The sequence below is a fragment of the Talpa europaea genome (genome assembly GCF_964194135.1).
Source record: "Talpa europaea genome assembly, chromosome: 11".
NCBI classification, from domain to species: Eukaryota; Metazoa; Chordata; class Mammalia; order Eulipotyphla; family Talpidae; genus Talpa; species Talpa europaea.
In genome coordinates, this window is record NC_140078.1 from 59,626,704 (window position 1) to 59,643,923 (window position 17,220).

General features: G+C 40.1%; 1 protein-coding gene across 1 annotated transcript; it reads left to right on the plus strand.

Moving 5' to 3' along the window:
- Positions 1-1,086: 1,086 nt before the first annotated feature.
- On the plus strand, positions 1,087-17,023 carry THOC7 (THO complex subunit 7; the record flags this gene model as incomplete). The annotated part of the gene is given in 9 exon segments (XM_084247976.1): positions 1,087-1,116; positions 1,122-1,197; positions 11,538-11,655; positions 12,373-12,500; positions 12,787-12,873; positions 14,236-14,293; positions 15,642-15,708; positions 15,790-15,859; positions 16,956-17,023. Coding segments are annotated over 9 exon segments (702 nt in total).
- Positions 17,024-17,220: the final 197 nt, after the last annotated feature.

Consider the following 17,220-nt stretch of genomic DNA (forward strand, 5'->3'; position numbering starts at 1 on the left):
GGGTTCAAAAGTCAGGCACGCTGCTGGCTGAGAATCCCACCGGAGCGCAAATCAGCCCGTTTCCTCTCGCCTCTCACCACGTAAATGCTGCCATTTACGAGAAACTCATCGAAGTTGCATCAAAGTGACTTTTGGGAAGAGATGCCAATATATAATCTGCAGTGTGCTCCGGAAATGTGTAACTCTACACACCAGGCAGCGTTTCTCATAGAGCCCCCCCTCCCCCTTCACTTTCAACTTCCCCTTAAGATGGGGACAGTCGCACAACCCTTTTTGTAAAATCGCAGGGAAGGGAAAAAAAATAATAAATAAATAAATAAATAAATAAATAAATGCACCCCATTCCGATCGCCGACGAGAGTCCAGCGCCCGGCGAAGGCTGTGGGCGCCACGCTCTCCGTCGCCCCGCGAACTCCTCCCGGAGGTCGACAAGTTTTCTCTCTCTCCCTTTTCCCGGAGCCCAGGAGGGAAAGGGGCGGCCGCAGGGACCGGAACCGCGCGACCTGTAACCCGGGGCCCTTTCTGATCGCGGCCGCGCCCGGCGCAAATGCCCGCGTTCGAGACCCGCCCGGGCGCGCGTGGGCGCCAACTTTGCGAGGACCCCGGCGCCGCGCCCCCGCGGGCCCCCAGCTCCCTCGTCCCCCGGCTCCGCGGTCCAGGTGCCCCGCGCCCGCCCCACCCCCCGAGGCGGGACCCCCCCCCCCGCCCCGGCGGCGAGAGCCCGGATGGGGCGGCGGGGGCCGCGGGCCCCCTCCCGGGGCGGGCGCGGGGGCCCCGACCCCGGGCGGCCCGCGGCCCCCGTCGCCTGGGAGGCGCCCGGGCGAGCTCACCTGGCGGCTGGCGGCGGCCTCCGGGGCGGCCTCTGGGCGTGGGCCGGGCGGGGGCGGCAGGGGGGGCGGCGGGGGCCGGGGCTGCCGCGGGGGCCGCCGCCGCCCGCCGGGCCTCGCCCCCACACGCACCGGCCGCGGCCGCCCCCGGGGAGTGCGGGGAGCGCGAGGAGCGCGGGGCGCGCGGGTCCCGCGGCGGCGGCGCGGCGCGGCTCAGGCGGCGGAGCGGGCGGCCGCGGGCGCCGCCGCCTCCTCCTCCATGGCTGTTTACCCGGCTGCATTGTGGGAGTTTGACCTCCGCCGCCGCCAACCGCCGCCTCAGCTTGCGCCGCCGCCGCCGCCGCGCACGCCATGGGAGCCGTGACTGACGGTGAGGCCCGGTCGCCGCCGCCCCGGCCCGCTGCCCCGCGCCCTCCGGCCGCCCCGGCCCCCACGGAGCCCCCCGGCCGCTTCCGGGAGCCCCTCGGCCGCCCGGGTCCGACCCCCTCGGAGCCCGGGCTGCTGCGGCCGAGCCCCCGAGCCTCTCGGCCTTTCCCGGGCGCCGCTCGGACTCCGCAGCCCGCTCGCCCCGGGGCCCCGCGGGCTCGGGCGGGGGGTGCGGGGACCCTCGTCGGGGGCCGGGGCGCACGTGGCGCCCTGGGAAGGCTGAAGCCGTGCGGGGGCGGGTGGTCCCCGGAAGGGGTCCAGGCTGTCGGCGGCGGGGGCGAGCGGGCTTTTGGCGGGGCTGCTGGGGCCCGCGCAGCGGCGAGCGGGAAGCGGTGGGGGTCCTGGAGACGCGGGGGTCGGGGGCCCGCGGAGGGCGGGAGGGGGCACTCTTGGGAGGGGGCGGGGTTCGGTGCCCGCAGGGAGGGTGGGGAGACTGTACGGGACGAGAACGCGAGGGTGGTCAGTGTACAGAGTGGCGTTTGGGGGGGTCCTCTCGGCAGATCGGGAAGGGCCCCCAGTCGGTGAGGTGGATCTCGATGAGACCCGGGGACTAACTCCTGATGGGGGGGGGGGGGGAGCTGGGGACAATATCTGGAAGATGTGATGGGGCATCATGAGGCCAGTTGGGGAATGTAAGTGGAGAATTTTTGAGGAGATGGTGTAGGATTGGGGCTACTTGGGGAGCCATGAAAACAAAGATATGTGTGTGTCCCCTGGGGAGTGGGAGTCAGGGAAGAGGTTTAGCTGGTGCAAAGTAGACCCATAGGTGGAGGGGCCCACGGTGTGGAGTGAAAGCAGAAATAAAATAGGCTGACACCTTATGGAACAGGCAGGGAACTAGAGATGCCTGTGGAGAAGTCACTTCTGAAGAGGTCTCCATATTGAGGGACGAGGCAAATGCAAGAAGAGTGAAAGGCCCACCTTTGTGGAAGTGATGAGCAGTAGTGGAGAAGCCAGGTTAAGGCAGGAACCTGGTGGGGAATTTTAACTTTGCTTCTTTATTCCAGTTTCATTTACTTAGTTGAGGGTTATCCTGTCTGAGCTAGGCCTTGGAATTATAGCCCAAAAGCAAGAGGCAAAATCTTTCCCCTCTTGGAGGTTACAATCTGATGAGAAACACACATTGGATAATTATTTTTAAGGGCGACAAATATTAGCACAAGGCACGTACAAGTTTGGGAAAGTAGAATCAAAACTAGCAATCGAAAGATTGCTATTCATTCCCAGAAATCAGAACGCCTCCCTGAAAAAAGTTACTCCTAACCCCATTTTTGAAGGATGAAAAGATGTGTTTGGACTGTTTTCCAGGTGGGGAGCTACTTGTGCAAAGGCCCCAAAGTGTTGGAAGTATGCAAAGATGGCAAATATTAGCTTCCGACTTATATAGTTTGGAGCTATGAGCCTGAGAATTCAAAGGACAATGGGGAACCATTAAACCTTTTGACATTGGTGTGGGATGGTCAGCTTTGCATTAAAAGAACAACCACCACATTCTACTATGAAGAGGGAAAGTGAGGTGCTGGTTATAGCAGTAAACTGGACAGAGGAAAGCCATGCTCGTGCTTCTCTTTCTACCATATTGTATTTATGCCATATGTCAAGTTGTATACTAATTATTATCCCAACTTTGCAGATGAACCTGGGACACAAAGAGTTTAAGTAACTTGTCTAAGGTTGCACAGGTGGTAAGTTATAGAGCCTGGGCTCTAACCAGGCAGTGGCTCCAGAGTTCTTACTCTTCACCATTATCCTGTCTCTTAGCTACTGCTGCAATGGTCCTAGTGAGAACTGGGATGTTTGGACCAAGAGGCAGTGTAGAGAAATAGGGGGCAGAGAAATTTATGCGCTATTAGCCAGGACTTCTGTGATTGAGTGAATGTCAGAGGAAGAGCAGAGGATTAGGTTGGAATCTCAGGCTTCAGATTTGCATGCTTATTTGTGCTATTTTTCCATTTGAGGAAGAAAACTGGCAAAGAGGGATAGATTTTGTCTGTACTCAGGACCCTCCACATCCTTGGTGGTCACAGGATTCCCCATTCTGATACTTACAAGCTGTCTGACCTTCTGCAGTTAATTTCATTGAACCTCAGCTTCGTTCTTTGTAAATGGGGATAATAAAATCTACTTCTTGAGGGCATTTTGAAGGTTAAATGCAATAGAAGTTATAAAATCCTTTCCACTGAATAATGCTTTACGTTACTATAAACATAGTAATAAAATTCAGCAAATACTATTAAATGTAAAAGTTGGTTTATTCTTCTCCTTCACTTTCGTTTGACAAGGACTCTGCCTTTTTCCTCTCATTACTTGTACAGATTTCCCTTCCCTGCCTGGTGACCTGCATTTGTTCTTCAAAACCCGCTTCAACTCTTCCCTTCTCTTTCCTAGAACTAGTTATCTTTTGCTGGTTACCCATGTTATTTCATGAATGTTGCTGTTGTAGCCCGTAGTACGTATGTGGCATATTCCAGAAAATATTTGAAGCAGTTTAACATAATGAGAAAACATAAAAATAAAAGAAGTGAATGAGTAAACAGGACCAAAGAATATTGAGACTGGGAAAAACAAGAGGAAGTTAGAAGTGAGAAGTGGGGGTGATCCTCAAAATGTGGGTAAAATCTGGTACATTAATTAAGAAAACTACGTGAGTCTCTTCTTTCTTCATCAGCCCCTACAGAGAGGCAAATGCTGCTCCATTCTACTATCCAGTGTTTATGAGGAAAGGAAACATTAGATGCCAAGGACAAACAGTTTTTGTGCCCGCTGCTCCGCTCAGCAGTGTACTTCAGTCCTTCTGCCTGTTCTGCTCCCCGCTCTGGCTCTGGTGAATTCTCTCACCCTCCCGCGCTTCTGACTGTACCCAGTGCTTGTATAAATAAAATCAAATAAATAAATAAATAAATCTAGAAAAAAAAACTTACTGTAGGGTCCTCATTAAGAAAAGGCAGTGTCATGTCCTTAATCTTCTTAGCTCTGAGGATCATAGGGTTGTTTCAGTTAGTAGCTCTGCTGGCTACCTTAATTCAGAACAAAGTCTTTTTACTCATTTGCTTTAAGAATGTCTATCCTGTAGAGGAAAGGACGAACTACATCTTCAGAAATTTCTCTGTAAACATGGTTTTCTCAGCTCAGCTTTTGGTTAAAATCAAACAGGAATGAGTGGTAATAGGCCAACACACATATATCCATAGCATACCTTCTAGGCACAGTGTGAGGTGCTGATTACAGCAGTAAACTGTACAGAGGAAAGCCATGCTCGTGCTTGCTGGGGTGCAGCAGTAGCATGCAATCAAATAAGTAAGGTAATTTCTGAGAAGGAACATAATTAACTTGTGATGTTAAGTTACAAGGATGAATTAGATGGAATAAGGACAGAATAGTCAGGAAGGATTACTGACGATTAGGTTAAAATAGGGTGATTTTGAAAAGTGAGAGTTGAAAGGGTCAACTGTGTGAAGAGTTCAGAAAAGCATTCCAGATAATACAAAAACCTGAGGTGAAAGCAAACTCTTTGCCATTGTGGGAAGGTAAGGAAGGCTGTTGGGGCTGGATCCAGGTCGGCACAAAGGATGTGATGAAAAGAAGGTCAGAGAAATAATCCAGAGCCCACGGAGAGCCCTGTAGAACTCAGAAAGGAGGTTGAATTGTCTTCTGTGGGCATGACTGGAAATGATTTTGAAGGATGTTAAGCAGAAGAATAAGTGATCTAATACATTTTTTGCGTCATTCTTGGTTACTCTTTGGCAAGTGGATTCTGGGAAGGCAAAATGGAATCAAGGAGGCCAATGAGTGGTATTCCAAGTGAGAGGTAAAGTGGGATTGCTTGAGGGTGAGGGTACCAGGGAGTACTGAGAAGTGAATGCCCTCCATATCTTAGTTACCCTCCTGAAAAGTGCCAGGAGGACTTTCAATGCCTATCTATGGAATGTAGAGGAGGGCCAATGGATTCTTACAAATTTGAGGCGCCTGAAAAGGCATATGCCCTCACGTAATCCTTATCTGTGGTCTGTGTCCAGTTGGACTGGGAGCTCATGAAGGAGCTATTTATTTCTTGCACCCAGTACAAGGACACATTGGTTAATTTGAGAAAATACCCTGCCTCCAAGGGAAGGAGAGAGGCACTATATTGTTATCTATAGATACTGAACAATAATTGTTACCATCAGTACTATGGCAATAGATTTTTAGAGGCAAAAATGGAGGTCCCAGGAAGTTAGTGATTTAGTTATTGGTAAATAATTATGTTAGTTATATAGATAAGTTATAGTTATTTGTAGTTATATAATAACTATCATATAGTTACTGGAAAAGCCTTCTCTCTCGTTCCCCGTTGCCACACTAGCATTTTGGCTCACTGAAAAGCAGTTTAGATGTTGTCACTGTTAATTTAAACTATGTTCACAGTTTGTATTTTGTATGTGTTAATTTAAAGGGTGTTAAACAGTGTTAGTCTCGGATAGAAATCATTTCAGAAGCACTTTTTGTGGTACAGGGACCAGTAGGTAGATATAGTGATATGTCAGAGCAGCAGATGGGAGATGAGAAAGGGGTAGTAGGAGCAGGATGTGGCTGCACATTCCATTTCATAGAACATGTTGGTTTTCACAGCATTGTTTTATTTTTTAATCAAAAAGCATACTGCATGAATATATGCTTGTTAAAACTTGAAATAATGACTTCTAATATGCCTGTGAACAATATGGCAGAGTAGTGGCATGGTAGTATAGCTTTCTAATAAGGTAATTATGTACATTTTCCTATGAAGGCAGAGGTGACAGTACTTATCTGTAAAAGGAAGATAACTGTACACTGTATAGGTTTAAGGATGAAGTATGATAATATATGTATGGTACTTCAGAGCTAAGTGACCATTTATTGTCCAAACCAGGATACTTCAGAATGAAAGTAAACAAATGAGATATGTGGTCCCAAATAAGAGTGTATAAATGCTGTATTAACATCTGCTTCTGTTACTCCTATTTCAATTGCTGATCCAGTGTTAATTAGCCATAACATTTGTGGACATGGGGTTTGTTTGTTTGCTTGTTTGTTTGACTACTGCCAGTGGATTTGCCCACTTAGTTCCCTCTTTGATTATCCTAGCACAGGGACTACTGATGCAGTTCAACTGCTGAATGTTTCTTTAGCCGAGATAATGGTTTTTTTCAAAGCAAGATTGGTGTTTCAACCTTTTCTTTATTAACACCACACTCTAAACATTTAAATAAACATAGAAAAAAGAGGACCTTAGCATGATTTTTCTCCTTTAAAAATTTTTTATTTAATTTGCTTTAAGTAATTTACTTTGGCATCAGCAACTTATTTACACTGGTTCTAAGTATCTCTGGAGAGATCAATATTTACACGAAGGAATCAGGCCATCTTATTGTTCTTTCCACTTTCCTTTTTGTTATCTTGATGTTATTGGCCTTAATTTTTTCCATAGTTTTAAGCTTCTTGAAAGAAGGGATTAGGTGTTATTTCGCCATTTAAAAAATCTATCGCAATGAGGCAGACATAATTCATTTTAATAGCTCACAGGCAATGGTGATCTAATGGGTTATCTAACAGGAATCTGCATTGAGACTGTTATTGCGTGGTTTGAGTCTCTTGTTAATAAGTCAAATCAAGCCAGAATTCTTTTTTCTCATTAACCCATTGTGGCCATATTGAAGAAAATTGATTAGAATTTTTAATACAGAAAAAATGAAAACACTTCAAAATGACCAATAACCTCACTATCCAGATAACCACTCTATTTTTTTAACTGATCCATGTCAGAAAATTCGAGAAGAAATACATAAAATGACAAGTGAAAACCTCCCCCTCTTCCATCTTCGCCTTCCACTACTCCCTCTCGCCAAAGGCAATCATTATAAACTGTCTTTGTGTATACTTCCTGAATGTTTTCTAAATGCCTGTGAAAAGTAGGAAGCGCCTCCTAAGTTTGAGTCCCAGCTCTGCTCCTTACTTTCTGTGTCATTTAATTTTGGGCAAGTACTTTCTGTTTCTTCTTTGGCAAAACAGGGGTGATAATACCTACTTTATAGAGCTGTTGTGCCAGTTAAGTGTTTACATTTGATAAGCACTTGGAAGCGTACTTGGCATATTGCAAGCGTTATGTATCTGTTGATTGGTATGCCAGTATGTTCATAAAATTTAAAAATTTTATACAGATGTTTACACTTTTCTGTATTAATGCTTCTATAATTAATGCTAGATCTTGGACTTATTTCTACATTCTTTTGTATCCAATTTGTAGTGTCTATTTTTTTTAAACTTATCAAACATTTGGTTCAATTTTGTTACTCTTACAGTGTTACAAGGAAGATGTCTTTGTACACCTGTGGGAATAATGTCTAGAAGATAGGGGACCTTAGGGGGAGCATATATTTTGTTTCAAATTTAGATATATAGTGTTACTTTGCCCCCATAGCCAGCTATTTTTTTCCATGGTAATTCTGCCTCAAATTGTTACCCATTTCTATACTTTTCAGTTTGGATCAAGTGTTTTGGAACCCCAAGAAAGTCAGATATGAGTTCGCAAGAGGCTAGATTTCCTTGCCAACCTGCCTATAGAAAGGAAATGCTAATCCTCATTGGTAGATCACACTATTACAATTTCCCCAAAGCAGGTGAGATCACAGTGTTTGAGTTCTGGCTGTTGGGGAAGGCACATTTGAGATAGCTCAGCACAGGGAGGAAGTTACATAACAGTGAGGTGCTTGCTGCTGTGTTAAGTCTTGACCTGTCCTTAAAGAAATAATTTTGGAAGTTACCCCCTTTATAGCCCCACATCTTCCAAACTGTTTTCTTCTTTCCTTTTTTAATATTTCCTCCAAGATGTTCGGAAAACTTATTATCAAGGTTTTAATAGCTACTGTGCTACTGTGAGGAATAACAATTAGGGGTTTTGAAAGGAATGTTCATCTGGGTTTGTAAGACATCCTTTCCTTGCTGAAATGAGAGCACAGCTGAAATGGCTGTGTTGTCTGACCAGAGGCTGGGAAATTGAGAGTTGGTCTAGTGACTAGAAAGCAATCATTTCTTCCTGCCTTTCTATTCATGAAAAATGGGGCATTAATAGCTAATCCACTGAAAGGAATTTTTGAAGCTCATTTAGTATCTTAAGTAGTTTTATGTTTCTTCTAAGTATAGGTTGACATGTAAGACGGAAAAGGGTCTAAATACATACCAGTTTTGTAAGTGAAGATTTGCTTAGCATCAAATGTATCATAACTGACTTTAAAGTGACTTTGAATGGTAGCCATTTTATAAGTATAATTACAGTACAGCATATAACTAAATCCAGTAGGAAATCATCATACAAACCTAAAATCAGGTGAAAAATCACCATCCTCAGGACTGATGTTAAATATTTTGGTTTAAAAACTACTCTGAATAAAGAAAGTAATCATGACAACTTAGAATGATGTTGATAACATCAACAAAATAGTTTCTAAACCAGCTTTACTGTTTTCATAGGGTTTACTAGACCTGAGAGGATTGTCAATATTAGCTTCATAGCATTCCATCATATCCTTCTCCCAACATTTAACTGATCCCCTATTGATGGATATTTGGGTTATTTCCAATCTTTTGCTATTATAACATTTCAATAAATAATCTGACATATAGTGCATATCTACAACTATAGCTAGGATTGTTGGTTCAAAAATTATGTTATTTAAAATTTTAATATTGTTAAAAATGCCCTTTAGCTTTTTTGGTTGATGATTTTTGAGTATCTCAAGAGCAACACAAATCTACTTCCCTGCCCCCTCCCCCCCCAAGCCAAAGGAAGCTCTCCTAGCCTCTTCTACTGTGTGTGTCACTCATTTAACACAGCCTCTCTGTGAATGTGTTATTTCTCCAACTAGAGGAAAAGAGCTGGGGTCTTTTTTTCATGTCCTCAGAACTTAACTCTAGTACCCTACATACACATCTGCTCTTTGATCAAATATTCATGTCTTCTGTACAAGTAGGGAAATTGCTGCTGTTAACCTGAAAATAAGATAATTGCCTGCTAGGCCTTGTTAGTGCTTTATTGAGAAAATGCTCTTTGGAAGACAGATGGTACCAGGCAGGCACCACAGAGCTATTTAAAAATATTTATTGCGCATCAGATATGTAAAAACCTAGGGTGAGAAAAGAGAATGAACAGGACGCAGCGCTGACCCTCATGAACCTTTCCCCAAGTGGTTTTGACCTGAACATTTTCAAAAATTTGTAATTGGGAAATCACATGCATATGTGACAGTGTACAGATCTGAAGTATACAGCTAGAATGATCACAAAATATGTTTGAAATATTTTTTAGTTTCTCAATTTCAGAAATTTCTTGAAAAACCGTCTCTGGTAATAGCTTCTACCTTTGGGTCCTCCCTCCAGCTTGTATCTGCTATACCTAGAATGCATTTATATTTAACATTCCTGGTCCTCAATAAAGTGGGAGGCCTCTGGGAGGACGATGGCTTGTCTTGGAGTTTTGGAAGAGCAGAGCTAAAACCTGCAAAGGAATTGTTGGGCAGCATCCATGCTACCAGACTGCTGATCCGGTAGATGTTCACTTTCATGTTGAAGTTAAAACATGTTTGTAATTTTAAAAATCAGTTCACTTTCTGCGTTTTCATTCCTTCAAGGACTGTGTTTTCTCTCAGTCTCCTCAAACAATATTGTTGATGTTTAAAAACTGAAAATGTTAATTTGTATTTTAAAGTTTCAAAACACCTGATGAATCTGTAGCTGGAGAAGCCAGTCAAAGCCATGGCTGAGAGCAAAACCCTATTCTAAAGATGTTTATCTGATGTTGTCAAGGAATAGATTTTAAAACTGGAGCCATCTGCCCTCCAAAGTTTATCTCCGCTGCACCTGCGTTTTAAAATTCTTCTGCCTACACACACAGGAACTATTGTTTAAGATTTTTGTTGTTGCTTCATCAGGCAGGCTCTCCAAGAATTATGCACACTTTAAAATTTATTTTTTGTTTTTGGAAAAAAAATGCATGTACATGGTAAAAAACAAACACTCCAAAACCGGACAAGAAAATTAAATCTTTTCTCCACCTCCATTTGGAATTCCTCTCACCAGAACAACCCCTATTACCAGTTCCTTGGGCATCCTTACAAAGATATTTTCTGAATACGCAGACACATTCATATGTGATGTGCACACACATACACACAAAACCTCCCTTTTCTATGCAAACGGTGACAAACTTGTACTTCCCTGTACCTGTATTGTTTTCATTTTACTTATCTACAGAGATTTTTTTGTGTCGGTGCATAAAGCCACACTATTCTATTGGCTGCATAATTTTATGTTACATTAACGTCTGATAATTTAAACAGTCTCTGACTGGTGAATGTTGAGGTTTGCCATCTTTCTACTACACATGACACTGCTAAGTAGGAAATCCCTTTCCATTTATCTTCGTGCATTGGTGCATGTATATCTATAGGATGAGTATGTAAAATTGGAAGGAAGGGGCCAGGAAGGTACTTGCACTTTAACTATTGTTTACTATTGCCCAGTTGCCCTATAGCCTGTACTAGCTTCCATTCCATCAGTGTATCTAAGTGTGGTTTCTTAACACCCTTGCCAATGCCTTTATTATTGGGTCTTTTGATCTTCGCCAGTCTGATAGATGAAAATACTTTATAGTGGTTTTAGTTTCTTTCTCTTGTTATGATCCAGCAAAAGCTCTAGCTTAGGGCTGCCAGGCAGGCAGGTTGGGGCCCCACTTGTTACTCATCATCTGTACTGCTTTTTGGAAATTTTTTACCTTGGGGCAACTGTTCCTTTTACCAATAACCTCACACTAGCAAGAGATTTGAAGAGTTCGATTTTCTACTGTCTGTGCACAGGTTTTTTTTAAAGCTGTTCCCAAGAATTATTGATTTATTTTCTTGGTGGAACCTGAAAATTGTTTCTACTATACAACACATTGGGATGACATTCTGTGAGGGTAGGACTTTTCACAGCTGTCTATAACCCCAGGCCTTCCCTACAATGAGGCCGGATATACACAGTCTTGCCAAAAAATATATATATACACACACACATGTATATGTATTTATAGTTAGATATCAGTATAAATTTCAGTAAAACCTAAACAAAATTTAACATTTCAACTATTTTAAAGCATATAGTTCATTGACCTTAGTACATGTAAATTTCAGTGATTTCTTTTGGAAGAATGAATGAGTAGTCATATTGATTATTTTCCCTTGAGAGTTACCAAGAGCAAGTCATTTTAATTCACATTGTTCTTCTTACCTCCAGATGAAGTCATACGCAAACGTCTCCTAATTGATGGAGATGGTGCTGGAGATGATCGGAGAATTAATCTGCTAGTGAAAAGTTTCATTAAATGGTGTAATTCTGGATCACAGGAAGAGGGGTAATTCATTTCATTGTTGTTTCTGTGCCAATATCTTGATGTGATCTTAGACTGTATATTGTAATCCTGTTACTATTTCAAAATTTCAGTTATCTTAAATGTCCAGTGGTGTCAACTCTTGATTAATTAAGAGTAAATATTTCTGGCCTTTATTTCTCTGCAGAGGCCTGCTTTATGTTTATTAATATGTGCAGAAGGCAGAGTGGTAAGAAGAAGTAAAGATTACATTTAGACTCACTAATTTGATCACTTTAAATAGATAAATGTTTAGCAAGACAAAATTTTTCTTTAATGAGCTAATAAAATGTTGCTGCAAGGTTTAACATAAATATTACTTTTTTTACTTAGAACAATTTTCATTATTTGGATTAATATTCAATATAGATAATTATATAGAATGAAATAATTGTGAGAACAGAATTTTGAAGCTAAAAAAATCAAAATAGTTTTTAAAAATACCAAATATAGTTATTTGAATTAAGTTTATAAGAACAGTCCTATCCTTCATAGCTAGAGCCACTTACAAATTCAGGTATACCACATTTGGAAAAAGAAAACTTGGAAACCACAGGTGTTCTAAATTATTTTTTGTTTTAAATAAAACAAATGATTTTCTTAGAACTTGGTATAATTTAGTTAGCAAATCTTTGCCTGTACTGTAATAATACAAATTTGGTCATCTAAAGAATTCTTTATTCTGTTTCCCTTTCTCATCAGATATAGCCAGTACCAACGCATGCTGAGCACACTGTCCCAATGTGAATTTTCAATGGGCAAAACATTGCTGGTTTATGATATGAATCTCAGAGAAATGGAAAATTATGAAAAAATTTACAAAGAAATAGGTAAAAATAACAAACATACCAATGTTTTCTATCTGTAAATTTTTATGGTCTAAAAGAAAACACTATGCTAATAATTTTACTTTGCTTCGTGGTAAAATAATAATACAGTAGTAAGAGAAATAATACATTAAATATCGACTACAAAAATATATTCAAGTATGATACAATACTTTGGGTTACAGGTATTTTTTAAATGCCGCCTTTTATTCTGTTAGTAATGGAACTTAATTTAAAAGCATTTTGAAATTGAAATGGATGACTATCTTAAAAACACCTCTTTATATAGAATGTAGTATTGCTGGAGCACATGAAAAAATTGCTGAATGCAAAAAGCAGATTCTTCAAGCAAAACGAATACGAAAAAATCGCCAAGGTAATGGTTTTATGGGACTTAATGTGCAGATACTTTATTACTGACTAGTATTTTCATGCAGTTTTTAATATTCTGAGGTAAAATCGACAGCTAGAATCAACCTGAATTATGTAAGATAATTGGGGGCAAGCTAATTCTGTAAAACTCTATTATTTAAAGTAGAAAAGGAAGGCTGTACTGAAAAAAAAAATCCGTTACTGGATTGTATTGATTTTCCAAGTATTTAAGTATTCGTTGTTTTACTGTCTTCAGAACTCTTTGCTTAAATAATGCTATGGTTGATTAGCAAAGCAATTTGTGCAAATTCACTAGATTAAGAGTATTTGTTTTAATGTAGCTATTTTTAACAAAATGAAAAAAAAGAATGTAATTTAAACCCATTGAGTTTTTACTAAGTACAAACTTACTTGAAAGTACAAACAAACTTGACACATGAGAAACTAGAGGGAAATAAAAAATGCCAGTGGTTATTTGGTGTTTGTAGATTTTTATGGATTATGTTCTTTTTACATTGAGCATAGCTTATATTTTAATCCAAATAATTTGTGTTAAATCAATAAATATCTTTTTTTAAGATTAATTTATCCAATTAATAAGCTGAATTCAAAACCATGGATTTTACTTTTTAATAGCTAATTAAGGTGACCTTTAGTTCCTAATTTTTAGAAGTTGGTTTTGAATTCAGTCTAAAATACTTATGATCAAGTTTTGGAAGGCAATTTATAGTAAGCTATGCCAGCTTATTTAAAAATTATTTCAATTCTAAAACTCTTAAATGTTTCATTGTATTTTTGTTGATTATTGAGGCTTTTAAATGAATGTTGCCATTTATCATTTTATAAGAAAGGTTAACAGTAGATATATGACATATTGGAGGTCTCAGTGGAACAGAAAAAAGGTTTCTGAATTTTATAGCATTTCTGTTTCTAAAATATTTACCTTTAGAATGAGAAGTATAATTTGCTGTTGTCTAAGATCTTAAATTAATGGTAAGATATATTTACATTGCTGATCTTTTTGCTTTTTTACTGGGCAAATAGTGTGTAAGATACTCTTCAAATCAGTCCCCTTCATGATCAATGACTTTAATCCATTGTGCTTATGCTGAGCTTTTGTCTTCTGCCCATAGGTAAGTGGGAGAGAAAAAAAGTCTGAGATGAAGTCCCTGTTTAGAATACTTTTGAAGTCTGTATCATTACAGTTATGGTTGAATCACATGAAACTAAAAATATTCTTTCAATGTTTCTATTTCTTATGCAACTGGAAAGTGATTAGAGGAGATTTATGGTGTTATCCTTTTTGGTTTTGATAATCCACGTACAAAAAAGCCTTAATTTGGTTTTTTTTTTTTTTGCCTTTCAGAATATGATGCTTTGGCAAAAGTGATCCAGCATCATCCAGATAGGCATGAGACTTTAAAGTAAGTTTAGAGCTTTGCTTTGAAAGGAGCTTATCTTATTACATAAATATATACTCACATGCACATTCCCTTTGTATAAGAATACATGCTTCAAAAAGAGTCAGATCTTCAATATTACATATTCTAGTACTGACTGATTAAATTTTTCTTCCTCCTACCTTATTGCTTATAATTCTATATAAATGCATATATCAATAGAAAAATGGATAAACAGAATGGTCTGCTTATATAGTAACACATAAAAACAATAAGCAGCAATACTGTATACTCTTATATGATATGTTTATACTGTGTATTATTCAGAGAACGAATATCTACATTAAAAAAGGATTACAGTGATTGAGGAAGTACTAGAGGAGGAAAAGAAGTCTGGAATAGAGGGCTGACAGTAAGGTTCAAAAATAGTTCACGTCTGGGCCTCCCCGGTGGCGCAGCGGTTGAGCGCTGGGTTGCGAGGCTGCCCGTGGCCTCTGCGGCGCCAGTTCGATCCCCGGCTGCTCCCCGGCCACCGGAGGATGGTCCCACGTGGCGCACAGGCCTCTCCTGCCGCCCGCTGCTCCCCTCAGCTGTGTACTTCAGTCCTTCTGCCTGCTCTGCTCCCCGCTCTGGCTCTGGTGAATTCTCTCACCCTCCCGTGCTTCTGACTGTACCCAGTGCGTGTATAAACAAAACAAACAAACAAATAAATAAATAAAAACATGCTTCTATAAAAAAAATTTTAAAAAAATATTAAAAAAAAATAGTTCACGTTTATCTGCAATTATTATTTTTTTTTTTACTAATAAGAAGTAAATACAACAAATGTTAAAATTTATCAGTTTTGGGGTTCATTATCCTGTTACCTATATTGTATTTTAAAAATTATTCAATAAAAATGTAATTTTAATGAAAATAACTGCATATTTAGCAGTTAAGAAATCATTCTTAGTTTTAAAAGTCTTACCTTTAATGGACTTTTTTTTTTTAAAGATTTATTTATGTATACAAGAGCTGGGGTATAGGCCAGAGATGCTGGGGGTGAGAGGATTCACCAGAGACAGAGTGGGGAGCAGAACAGGCATATCTACTGAAATACACTGCTGAGGGGAGCAGTGAGTGAAACAGGAGAGGTCTGTTGTGCCACATGGGTTGCTCCCTGGCCAGCTGGGGATCGAACTCCGTGCTGCAGAGGCTGTGGACTGCTTCATAGTGCGATGTTTAACCCCTTGCGCCACCAGGGAGGCCTGAGGGTGATAACTCTTTATCATCTTTATTTTTTAAATACTATTTGATGACCAAAAAGTGAGATATTGTGATTTGTTGTCCCAAGTAGCAAAAACATAACACTGTTTTTATTTTTTTTTTTCAGAGAACTAGAAGCTCTGGGAAAAGAATTAGAGCATCTTTCACATATTAAAGAAAGTGTTGAAGATAAGGTATTTGCATGTATTCTTAGCCTTTGTGATATGTATATTCTTAAGGATCAATGTGTATTAATTTTCTTCTTCTTAACACAGCTGGAATTGAGACGGAAACAATTTCATGTTCTTCTTAGTACCATCCATGAACTGCAGCAAACATTGGAAAGTAAGTAGAGGGAATTTCCTTGAATGTTTTCAAAGATTTTTAAATGATCCAGGGCCAGGCCTTCTAAAATAACAAAGAACACATCTTCCCTCTCAGAAGAGGAGTATAACATTAGAATGTACTGACAATGTTCAACTTTTTTTTGCTTGAAGTACTGTTGTTTTATCTCCTTGCTAGTGTTTGACAGTATAGGGTTTTTCCCCTCCGGTGCAGTCTCACCAAGTCCTCCACCATAGTCTGTTGTGCTCTCTTTCCCTATCCCAGTCTCACCCCTCCCCCTCTGAAAGCTGCAAATCTATGATCAGCTTTCAGGGGTTCTTTTTAAATTGATCTTTGTCTGACCCTTTATTTAGTTTTTCTATATTCCACATATAAGTGATACCATCTGGTATTTATCTTCCTTCTTCTGACTTACTTCTCTTAGCATAATCCCATCCAGTTTCATCCATGTTGCTGCAAATGGCATGTTTATCTTTTTGATCACTGAGTAGTATTCCATTATATATATCTTGGCTTTTGTTAATAGTGCTATAATAAACATAGGAGTGCAGGTTTCCTTTTGAGTTAGCATTTTTATATATTTTTAATTATAGTACTGTATTATTTAAATACATAACCAGTGGTTTAAATTATGAGAAGTTCAAGGATGTTAGATCCACAATTTTTCTTGGTTTATTATCTTTTATCGATATGAAGTAATGATTCAAGACCCAGGCAAGCAATGATGAGTGAGTGAAATGATCCCAACATATGCACATTTGCATACACTGGATCATGGATGCTTTGGGGAACCGGAGACTTGCTCTTTTTATTGCCTATAGCAAATTGGAAATTTCTGTTATCTGATTGTTTTCAAGGAAGCCTAAGATTTAGATTTTTTTCTTTTTAGTAAATATATCACATAAATTTTATATTTTGATTAATCAACAACCAAAATAGCACTTTTAAAAACAAATCCTGTGTGGGCTGATTATAGGCATAGGTTATAATTTTGACATCTTTAAATAGATTGGCTATTAAAGAACAAAAATGGTATTTTATACAATTCAAACATTTAAGCATTTTGACCAAGGTGTTGGTTCTTTCTCAATTGCAGATGATGAAAAGCTCTCAGAGGTAGAAGAATCTCAGGAAACAAGCATGGAAACAGATTCTAAGCCATAGACAGGCTAGTCACTCACCATTTCCAAGAATATTGAAGTAGCAGTATGATCTTATTGTGCTTAGAATTTGTTGTGCTCTTGAGATAAAGTTTTGGCAGTGAACTACTTTGCTTTTAAATATTAATGCACAATTCTTTCATATTTCTTTACATAAAGAAAAATGATGTCGGTATAGATTTGTTGTTATTTAAATGCCTC